Source organism: Capricornis sumatraensis, chromosome 10 (assembly GCF_032405125.1).
Source record: "Capricornis sumatraensis isolate serow.1 chromosome 10, serow.2, whole genome shotgun sequence".
Taxonomy (NCBI): domain Eukaryota; kingdom Metazoa; phylum Chordata; class Mammalia; order Artiodactyla; family Bovidae; genus Capricornis; species Capricornis sumatraensis.
In genome coordinates this window covers 93,436,588-93,447,848 of record NC_091078.1, presented here as the reverse complement: position 1 = coordinate 93,447,848, position 11,261 = coordinate 93,436,588, and the positions used below count along the sequence as shown (strand labels likewise).

General features: G+C 46.7%; 1 protein-coding gene across 2 annotated transcripts in view; it reads right to left on the bottom strand.

The window, feature by feature from the left end:
* Positions 1-1,363: 1,363 nt before the first annotated feature.
* The window catches only part of RFT1 (RFT1 homolog), a 38,344-nt gene continuing 28,446 nt past the window's right edge, over positions 1,364-11,261 (bottom strand). For both annotated transcript variants that reach the window (XM_068982415.1, XM_068982416.1), the window contains 3 exons: positions 8,357-8,462; positions 3,168-3,417; positions 1,364-2,843 (listed from right to left, as the gene is read on the bottom strand). In XM_068982415.1, coding sequence (XP_068838516.1) covers positions 2,676-2,843; positions 3,168-3,417; positions 8,357-8,462 — 524 coding nt within the window. In that variant the 3' untranslated portion in view covers positions 1,364-2,675. The remainder of the gene's footprint in view (positions 2,844-3,167; positions 3,418-8,356; positions 8,463-11,261) is intronic.

Sequence of the window (11,261 nt, the reverse complement as noted above, 5' to 3'; positions counted from 1 at the left end):
GTGTGGCCAGGGCAGCACAGAAAGACGGAATGCAGTCGCTCTCACCATCAAAGGTTTCTGTTTCATAAATGGATGTGCTTTAGAGACTTGCTTCCATGGAGAGGTAGCCTCACTTATATTTTAAGTGGTACTTAAGGCCTGAAGTGTGATTTTCCCCCCAGTTCCTTCCTGGGTAATGTGGGGCGGCTCAGCACCCTTGTAGGCCAGCCCCTCCAGACCCAGGTGCAGCTCTAGGGGGTGGGGGGTGGGGAAGCCCAAGAGCCAGCGGTCGGGCCCAGCTGTGCTGCAGGGAGCAGCCGAGTGGAGACAGACCATGGGCCACACGGGGCCTGCTGCTCAAGTGCTGGAGCCCAGGAAGCAGGTGTTAGTAATGGGAAAACACCCGTTTCCCAAAAGCCTGGGCTACGAGAACTCCTCTTTCTATAAATGAGGAAACAGGTCACAGCAAAGAGCCCTGGGTGACCATCCCTGCTGGCCATCTCGCCAGAGGAGCTGGCCCTGCCTGGCGGTACGAGATGAGATGCGCCCTCGCCGTCAGATGCAGAGCTTCTCTGGGCAGAAAAGCAGAGTGGGAGCCGTGGAACTCATGCTCCTGAGGAGCTAGGGAGTCGGTGATGCTACTCAGGCAAAGGCGGCTTTCTTCCTAGAACTGGGCACAGATACCGTGACATGAGAGGAACTGGCCCTGGGTCCTGACTCGGGTGAGGATGACGGGGTATGCCAACCCTGGTTTGCCGAAAAAGCTGGTCCCAAAGCCCCACCCCAGAGACGCAGATGCCAAAGGTCTGGAGGGACCCTGGAAACCTACATTTCTGACTTGCAACCCAGGAGATTCTGAAGCAGGTGGCATGAGGCCCACACTTTGAGTCTGGGGTTAAGTAGGATAGGGTTGAGTGACAGGGTCCTAGCAGAGAGAGGGGTGGTCAACCGGAAATTGCGAGGGCTGGAGGCTCATGTCTGTGTGTTCAAGAGAGCAAAAAAGTACTTGAGAGGGAGGGCTGCCTTCTCTATGTGCCCTACCCCATGGAGCAATCAGTTCTTCTGAGCTGGGCTGACCCTGCCTGACAACACAGGACCAGGCCCATGCTTCTGGAGGGCCTCTAGCTGCTCAGTGACACCTTGCATTTACCTACTGTCCCTGCAATTAATACAAAGCACTCTCTCTTTGACTAGATACACAGGTGTCCAAGTAACTGGGTCCTAGTCTCAGGGGGTCTTTATCCTTGGCCTCTTGGCACTGGCTTTGGACCAGTGGATTTATTTTTACTTAATTAAAACAATTTTTTTAAATAAGCGGTTTATTTTGTATTGAAGTATAGCCAATTAACAATGCTGTGATAGTTTCAGGTGGAGAGTGAAGAGACTCAGCCATGCCTATACATGTGTCCATTCTCCCTGGGTCACTGGATTTCAATTTGTGCACTTCAGGTAAACCACCATCTGACAGCAGTTGCCCTGTTCTCTGGGTGTAAACACAAAGGGTTTGGGGACATCAGGGCTAGGTGATTATTAACTATCATCACCCAAGAGATAGTTTGCACATGGAGCTCCAAAGGCCAATTATATCTAATTAATACATTAATGACATCAATTAATATATTAACAAGAGAAGAAAAATGCCTTGCTGCCTGATAACAACACCTGGTGACCTCACCTGCTGGGTGCAGGGCACAGAGGCAAGCCTTCACCTGGGCTCACTGTGGCCTGGAGGACCAGACCTGCAGGCCTGCCAGCCTTGTCCTGGAATTCAGGTGCACTGACCAGGGCCGGAAGTAAGGGGTCAGTGGGAAAGGGGCGTGATTCAGTGATACCTGCCATATAGAATTTACCTTATTTTATTCTAATGGAAAAAAGACACCTCTACTCAACTCTAGTTGTCATCTATACAACCTCCTCATGAGAACTTACAGCCAACTGCAAAGGGGGCTTCCCTTCTGGGGACAAGATAGCTCACAAAGGATCACAGTGTCCTTTCTCCAGTGGCCAAGCCAGAGATGAGCCGGCTTGCCCCTGCTGTGGGAAGGCACGTGGTAGCCTTTGTAGGGATAGCCGTGAAGGGGACAGATGCTGACTCTGCCTGGCTAACTGCGGGAAATGTGATCTGAAAGCCTCTGTGTCTTCATTTCTTGGATTTCTCATTAACATTTCTCCTTCTCTAAAAATCCAGGTCACAGTGGAGAAAGCCACAACTCTGGGGCCAACTTTGTTGTACAACATCACAAAACACCAAGTCTCCTTCGTGCTTTTATAGAACATGGTAAATACTCCTGTGGAGGGTAAAGTGGCTATATCTGTCCTTCTGAGCTAGATGATTATTAACGATTGACATCCAAGATAGAATATGTGGGACACATGGTTCCTAAGGTCAATCACACCCAAGAGGAATTAATACATTACTCAAAAAGAAAAATGCCAATTACAACAAAATGGTGAAAAAAATAATTGTGTCTATTTTAAAAGAACTTTTTGGTCTTCCCTTAAAAATGGAACCCCTGCTATCTGAAACCTCAAATGGACGGTAAGTGTTTGGTCCGGTGTTTCGCTCCAATGACTCACCTGCCTGGGTTGGTCTCACTGCACTGCAGACCCCTGGCCTGGCTCTCCTCCACAGAACGCGTGTTCCACCCACAGGACCGCCCCACAGCTGGTCCAGGTGCCACACGGCTTCCACAAGGTCATGTCGTTTTGTCAGCGAGTCTGGGCACGCCTAACTGAGTCCTAAGAAAGTGAATCAGCTTGGTTTCTGTGAGGAATGCTGTCCCGAGGGTCACTCCCAGACAGAGGGCCCCCACAGCGATGTGTGCCAGCCGGGCTAGCCAGCCCCATTCACAGCAGAGGAACACCTGTGGAGAGACACCACCATCACTCCCTGGCCCCCCAGCCATATCGCCTTCCTCTGGGACAAGCCAGGGAGAGGGGGCTCTACTGCTCCAGCTTCTAATCAGGAAAAGCTGTGACAGCCATGGGCTAGGGTCTGCTCTGTTCCCACAGGCACCGCCGCCCAGTCATTTCTATCACAAGATGCTGGCCTGAAGCTTAGGGGAAGGGGCCCGAGGAAGCAAGTACTTGTCCAGCTGGTTCAGGCAGAACAGGAAGGGGATGTCTGGAACAAGGGAGAGTGGACAGACTGCAAAAGCATGTGGTGTGAAGACCATGGGGAGTCTCACCTCTGAAGCAGCAGTGATGCCACCACTGATGGCAAACGTCCCGAGGAGGACTGGTGGCAGGGACAGGCCAGCCAGGGGCCTGTGGGGGCTCTTCCGGTAGTAGCGGTAGATGAAGCGAAGGCTCTGCGTGATCCGAATGCCCATGTTGAAGCAGTTGGCCAAGATGAAGCCCACACTGCCACACCAACGGGTCAGGACATAGGATAACATCAGGAAGGAAGATGACAGGGCCAGCATTGTAAAATTGTACCTGGGGAGAGGGAGGCGGGCAACTCAGGGCAGTGGGTACCTCGTCCCAAGGCAAGGCTGCTGCAAAGAAAGCGCTGTGAACACGAACTCAGCTCTGAGATCCCATGATCCAGTTGATTTTCACATCAAATGCTAAGTGGATAACATGGAAACGTCACTGTCCCCCTCAGCCCTGAACAGAAGAGTAAAAAAATGAACAATTCAACATATTTATGGTGTTTAAGGATAACAACTGGCTAAGTGACACTTTGTAATCAAAACGCATAAAAATCCTGTTCGGCCTGCTTACTGTGAGGCACGAGAATATGACACGGGTTCACGGTTTCGTGTGGACAGGCACTGTGACAGGTGCTGTGAGGGCTGCTGGGAATGCGCCGGTGGACAAACACAGGCCCCTTTCCCTGTGGAGCTGGATCCATTTTACAGACAAGGAAACCAGGCCCAGAGAGGCTGAGGAATCTGCCTAAGGAGTGAGCCAACAGCCCAACCTGACCCCTGGCCCCTAAACGTTAGCACTGCTTCCTTTGGGAAAGGCAGAAGCCCCGTAACCTTGGCAAGCAGATCTCACTCAAAGCAAGTGACCAGCTTCCATAACAGAATGGGAAGAGGGAGCAAGGCCTGGCCCACGGTCAGGGTTTCCCAGACTCTCACACATCCCTCCTTGGCTCTCCATCCACCTTTCTAGAGCTCTGTGGGTTCTGTGACTGGAGGGCTTATACTGTTCCTTTCCCTTCTCTGATTCCAGGGTAGTACATCACTTAGTTATCTTCAGTTTTCAGCTCTCGACTGAGTCTCAGAAAAGATAAAAAACCATGAACCAAATTCTCCAGCATCTGGTTTCTGCTGAGCACACAGCAGGCAATCTAAGTGTATAGTTGTTGAAGAAACCAAACCCCTTAGATCCCCAAACTGTGTCAACTGGGTTAGGAAACCTCAGAGACCACCACTCAGCTTCTGCACAGGAAGGAGGGGTGGTGAGAATGCCACTGGGTCCCCCAAATGCCTGGGTTCTTGTCCTTTGGCTGACCAAGCCCAAGGTACCATGGGAGACCTAATTATCAGAGAGTGTGGCATCAGGAACAAACACACACACACACACACACACCTATACTCTAACAGGGGACAGTGCTTTCATCTAGAATTCCAGAGAAGTAATTCATTTGCTTCTCAGTCGACACAGTTTCTTTTTAATGAGTAATGGAAGTACAAGAGCCCACATCTTCACAGAGGAAGCTTCTTCACTAATGCTAATCAATAATCAGAATGGCCAGCTTTGTAACAAGCCACGGAGGGTAGGCCAGTACTCTGACCAATTTTCCAAAAAGAAGATGCTGTGTAATGTTTGGTTCTTCTTTAGACCACAGGTTCATAAACTTTCAAAGTCATGTTCACCCAACTCCAAGCAGCAGGGAAACAATGAATGAAACTGGTAGCTAATTCATGTTAACTCTAGCAGGGACAAGTTACAGTGTGGCTTCTTCGGTGTAGCTACTTGGGAGGCGCTAAAAATGAGGACGTCTACTGTTTCTCATTAGAAGAGGGCTCTGCAACTGTTGAACATTCCGACACAAATCTATAGCCTTAAAGGCATTATCCACTTCAGGATAAAATAAGAATTTTAAAGATAAAATTAAAATGCCACTTTGTAAATCAATGGGAAATTAGTCAGCGACAATGACTATTTTCTAAGGTTTGGTTCACATAAACAGGAAGTTATTTTTAATCAGGTTTATCAAAAGGTAAGCAACTGAAGTGTCCCCAGTGGGTGCTGGCTGAAAACATCAGGGTACGGCCATAACAATGTAGCCTAAGTAACTATGTAGAGGATGGCACGGGTCTCATGTGCCTAGGTGAGAAGATGGCACTTGTCCTTCATTCAGTCAACAGTTATGGAGTCCAACTCCACGCGGGGCACTCAAGGGCCAACAAGTCAGACAGAGGAGCTCTCAATCCTCGGCCTCTGCATCACTGTCCCCTCTGCCTGGAAGGTTCTAGCCCATCTATACATAGCAGACTCTTCCTGGTCATCGAGGCCTCAGCCTAATGCAACCTTCTCAGAAAGACCTCCCGATCTAAAAGGGCTCCCACTCTCACCACATAACCCTGCTTTACTTCTCCACAGAGCACAATTTTCTTATCTATTTACTTGTTTGCTGTCTCCTTCCCTTACTGTCAGCTACAGGAGAGCAGGGATCACGTCTGTTTTGTTCATGGCTGTGCTCCTGGAGCTTAAAGCAATGCCTCTTAGAGAACAGATGCTCAAAAAAATTTGTCAAATAAACAAAAGAAAATGAGACAGCCTTAACAAAACACAACCAAGATTCTTCAGTGGGGCATAATGTGAAGCCACCAATCTTCCATATAGATTATGAGGTTATTAACAAAAAAGGAACTCGCAGCTCAAAGGACATTCTAATATTTCACATCCAACCAAATGCCTTAGTTTTATTAAAAAACAAGCACTGATTAACCTGTAGTTCAATAAGTAAAATAGGTGAAAGCTACTCAATTATACTACAAAAAAGTCTTACTACTGTTTTATGTCTGGCTAAATTCATAGAAAGGAAAAAAAGGCTGGGGTCAGTGATGAGCCCAGGTGCTCCATGTGTTCAGAACAAGACTGGGAGTTGGGGCCAGGGGCCCAGACGAAAAGGGGGCTACTACAGTGAATACAAACTTGGAGACCATGCTTAAAACCACATTTTACTCTTAGGGGAAGTGAGTTACTTCAGATGAGAATATGGCTCTGTCTTTTCTCTATGTTGACGACTAATACCATGAAAATCATTTTCCAGATTTTAATATGCTGTCCAGGTCCCATTACAACTAACTTAAAAAGCTACTTCCTCTGGCTCAATGCAATATAAGAGAAACCAAAGCAATCAGTCACTGTCTGTACTCCCTCACGATTTGTTGGAAGATAATATATTTTTAATGTTTTAAGCAGGCTTAGTCTTGTTTCTCCCTTTCAACATTAATGCTGCAATTACTGTAACAAAATTCCCTTCAAAGAGATAGATTCCTAGCCCAGAGTTCTTTCCAACACACTTCAGTACCTTATTTAGTATGTTTTAAATTATATTTTTAAATTATTTCATGTTAGAAGCACCTTTCAAGTAAAAACATAGTATTTTCAAAATTAAACTTAGAGATCTTTTTATCCACTTAAAAAAAAAAAAAAAGGACAGATTCAAAGCAGTGTATAGCTATACATTTAACTGTCTGAAGTAAAAACCATGTCCAGACCACATTTGGAAACTATGGGTTGTGACCTAAAAGTGGGCTGGGAAATCAATTTAGCGTGTCATGACATGGCAGTTTAAAAAACTGAAACAGAATTAAAAGCCGTCATCAGTGTGCTCTGCGTGTGCCTGGGGTACTGGGTGCTGTGGAAGCTTCATTTCAGTCACACCTAAATACGCACTGGGTCACAGTGTTGAGCGCAGTTTTTACTCTGAAAGCTGGTCTGGGCCAGCAGTTCCTCAAGCCCGAGCTATCATCAGCGATCTCCTGGAGCTGACTCCTTGGCCCAACTCCCAAAATTTCAGTTCAGCTGGTATGAGAGAGGGCCAGAACTTCTGAGGGGAGTCTGAGCAGTCTGGACTGGGACCGCTGCTCTACACTCCAGCTCTCAACTATGGTGTGGCCCACAAGTCACCAAACCTGAGACAGGCCACAGTGCGAAGCAGACAAAGGGTGCTGTGAATGAGAGGAAGGGCTCCCCCCGTCTCTGAGGTATCCTTGCCCACCTCCCCATACCCCACAAGGCCTCTGGGGGTTTCAACAGCACTCAAGGAACTACAGAGGGACCCAGACCTCAAGGGGCAAAGGGGTCACGAGGGCCGCTGGCCCCATTTCCTACTCCCACGCCTTCTCCCCTCTTCCTCCTCTCTCTCCTTTGCTGCTAACAGGATTATCCTTCTTCTCAACTACATGCTGCAGTGATGTCTTCAGATACTACCTTTCTACTTTTGGCGTCTGCGACATAAGAGATGAATGATCCTGGGTGTGGATCAGAGGCTCATACCAGAAGCTGACATCAGAATCGTTAAGGAGCTTTAAAGAAAACATTTACATGCTCAGGGGCTACTGATTCTGTAGGTATGGTAGGAGAGAGAGTGGTGGGAGTAGAGTGGACAGGAATCTACATTTCTAACAAGCTCCATCAGGCACTGACTCATAACCAGTATTTAGAGGTACTGCTTGAAGTTCAGGGCAGAGGTCCCAACCTCAGGGTCAACGGACGGGAGGAAATGTGGCAAATTTTCTATGTGCACTTGAATCTTTCTCTGAGGAGACATGTCACAGAGCCCTGAGATTGTCCATAAATCTGCTTTTTTAAAAAATATTTTATTTCTTTATTGTTGGCTGTGTTGGGTCTTTGTTGCTGTGCACATGCTAGTCTCTGGTTGCGGTGCTAAAGCTTCTCGTTGTGGTGGCTTCTCTTGCTGTGGAGTATGGGCTCTAGGAGGCTCAGGCTCAGTACTTGTGGCTCACGGGCTTAGTTACTCCAAGGCATGGGGAATCTTCCCAGACCAGGGATCAAACCTGTGCCCCCTGCACTGGTAGGTGGATTCTTAACCACTGGACCATCAGGGAAATACCTGTAGACCTGCCTCTTGAGGAAGCTCCTGAGTAACCCTCTGGAGCACTGGGCAAGGAGGTAGTGGAGGAGGGGGTCTTGTCTGGTGGGCCTCTGCCAACCAGGACTAACACAGCCCTTCAGGCCCTAGATTTTTCCCTTGACAAAGGGAGGCGAGGAACAGTGGCTGCTCCCCAGCCCTAGTGTGGAGAAGACTCACTGAATGGTGCCTGAGGAAAGCACCATACTCCAGGCTCTAAAAGAGTCTTCTATAAATACATGTTCAGAATGAAAAGAAAGAAGCTACTTCATTTTGGTGGAAGGCCATGATTACAGGTGTGTCTTGAAGGTTACCTACCTGTCTACCTCCTCTTTGCTCATGGCAGCAAATGTGAAACACTCAGTCACTCCATTGATGGCAAGTAGGAGGACGTAAAGACAGTAGGCTCGCAGGAGGACAGGACCTGTAGGGAAACAACCCGCTGAGATTCCAGAGCCCAAGTGGGAGGCCCCCGTGCATCCTCACATTGGCTGGATGGACAGAGAACACCAGAGGGGTCATGAGCCCAGCTGGTGTGGTCACTGGGCAGATGTGTGGTCCTAACTATCTGGAAGGACTCTGAGCATTCCAGGGCACTGACCAAAATAAACAGCCAAAAACAAATGGACAGTTAGGAAGAGATATACAGATCTCTTGCTTAGCAACTAAAAGCTAATCTGGCCAGCAAACAAATTTCACTTTTTGAAACAGCATGAAGAAGCCTGCTAGTCTGAGCACTCAGGGACACTAGTGGCCCTGCAGGTGAAGACGAACGCAGCTGAAGAAGCCCTGCAGAAGCCCAGGACTCAGGAGCGGCAGCACACTATGGAAACGGAACACCCACAACTCTGCAGGGAGAACCAGGGTTCGTAAGGTTATTTTCTTCAAACAAAGTGATTAGGTTCTATAGCTAACTAACAAGCTTTGGGAAAATCTGCTAACAGAAGATCAGGAGCCTTAAAATAGAGTTGATCCCCTCTTTTTTTTTTTTTTCCTGCCGTGCTATGTGGCTTCTGGGATCTTAGTTCCCTGACCAGGGACTGAACTCAGGCTGTCAGCAGTGAAAGTGTGGAGTTCTAACCTACAGGATGGGAATTCCCTGAGCCCCTCTTTTAAAAGGGCCATTACCGAGAGGCAGTCAAGCAGTTTCTAATAAAATAAACATGTACACAACCTACAATCCAAAAATTCTACTCGTATACAACCAGTGGAAATAAATGCACACGTTCACAAAAACACGTGTACAAAAACATCTGCAGCAACTTTATTCCTAACAGTCCAAAATGACCATGGACAGGAGAAAGGATAAACAACATATGGGCCATCCATACAAAGAAATACTTCTCAGCAATCGAGAAAAAAAAACTATTGATCCATGTGAAAACATGCATGAATCTCAAAAACTTCATACTGTGGGAAAGAAGTCAAACGTGAAAGTGCTTACACTATATAATTTCATTTATACGAAATTCTTCTTAAAAGTAATACTAACCTATGGTGATAAGAAATCAAAGCAGTTCTTGCCTCTGAGGTATGGTGGGGCAACTGGGTGGAAAGGGCCCTATGAGAACTTTCTGGGGTAGCGGAAATGTTCTGTACCTTAATCTGGATATTGGTTACAAGGGTGTAGACATTTGTCGAAACTCTTAAGAGTACAGTATTTTACTTTATGTAAATTAGACCTCAATAAAGAAAAAAAAGAAACCACTAAAAGAAAAGGGCAGGCCAAGGGGAGTTCCAGAGTCTCAGAATCTGAAACTTATTCATGGTTATGAAAGCTGCTTAATATGAAAGGCCCCCGTGGCACGGGGACACTAAATAGTTTCATGGCCATCAAAAATAACAAAAAGAAGTGATATGGTGGTGAGCTGTTGAGGAGGCGAGGCATTCTGTGGTCCTATGATTAGGTCTCAGTCTTCAGTGAGCTTTTGCCTCTGGACTGTGAACTTCACAAATATTTCCAAGTTTTTTTCTCCCCCCTCAGATGAGATAGGATTGCTAGATTAGACTGGAGTTGGGAATCAGCACACCTTACAGACACTGCATGCTTGGTTCCAGACCACTGCAATAGAGCAAATATTTTAATAAAGGGTCCCATGAATTTTTTTGGCTTCTCAGTGCATATAAAAGTTATGACAACATATTGTATTGTATTAGTTGTACAACAGCATTATGTCTTAAAAAAAATGTAGTTACCTTAATTTAAAATAATTTATTGCTAAAAAATGCTACCCATTATCTGAGCCTTCAGCAAGCTGTAATCTTTTTTTTTTTTTTTTTTTTTTTAAGCAAGCTGTAATCTTACGGGTGGAGGGGCTTGCCTGATGTTGGTGGTCTAATGGAGTTGATTTCATGGGACTGATTGGATTCATTTGATTTGATTTGGTTTGGTTTGACCTGACTGGATAAAAAGAACTGCTGTAGTAATAAGAGAATAGACTCTTGTATGATTTCAATACCTTTATACTCTGAAAATTTTGCACTATGTTTTGTCCCTGGATGTTTCAGGGTCTCCCAGTTTATAGTCTATGGGAACTTGAATAAAATGTGCATCCTACAATTGCGTAAAAAAGATAAAATGTTAAAAAAAAACAAAAAGAAGAACTGTTTTAAATCGGCCTAGGAATGGGATAGTGAGCTATGGGTGAGGAGAAGCATTCTATGGTCCTATGATTAGGTCTCAATCTTTAGTGAGCACGCCTCTGGATTGTGAACTTCCCAAGTATTTCTGAGTTTTTGCCTCTCCATTCAGGTCAGGATGGCTAGATTAGACTGGCGTTGGGAACCAGCATACCTCAGCGATACTGTGGGTCAAACAACCCAAAAACAAAACAAAGACAAAAGGAGTCCTAACAGAGTAGTGCTGATGGCCCTCTCTTGGGTTCCACATTTTCATCATGTCAGGCTGCATTTCATTCCCCCAAATTGCTGCAGAAGTGGCTTGGCCCCGACCACAGACGTGGGACAACTCCAGCAGGGGAGACAGGGACCAGGGTCCGCCCTGCGGTGGCTCGATGCTATGCTCAGTGTGCTTCCTGCTTCTCTCCGTCCTTCTCTCTCTGGCAAAGAGGGGCGGGGCTCCTCTCACAACCTGCACCTCTCACTTGGTAACTGAAAGTTGACGCCATGTGGACAGCGCATGGCTTTGTAAGGTGGAGAACACAAACGCCGGCATGAAACGGTGATTAGAATAGAAGGGTTTTGAGTCAACTTTAGGGAAAGA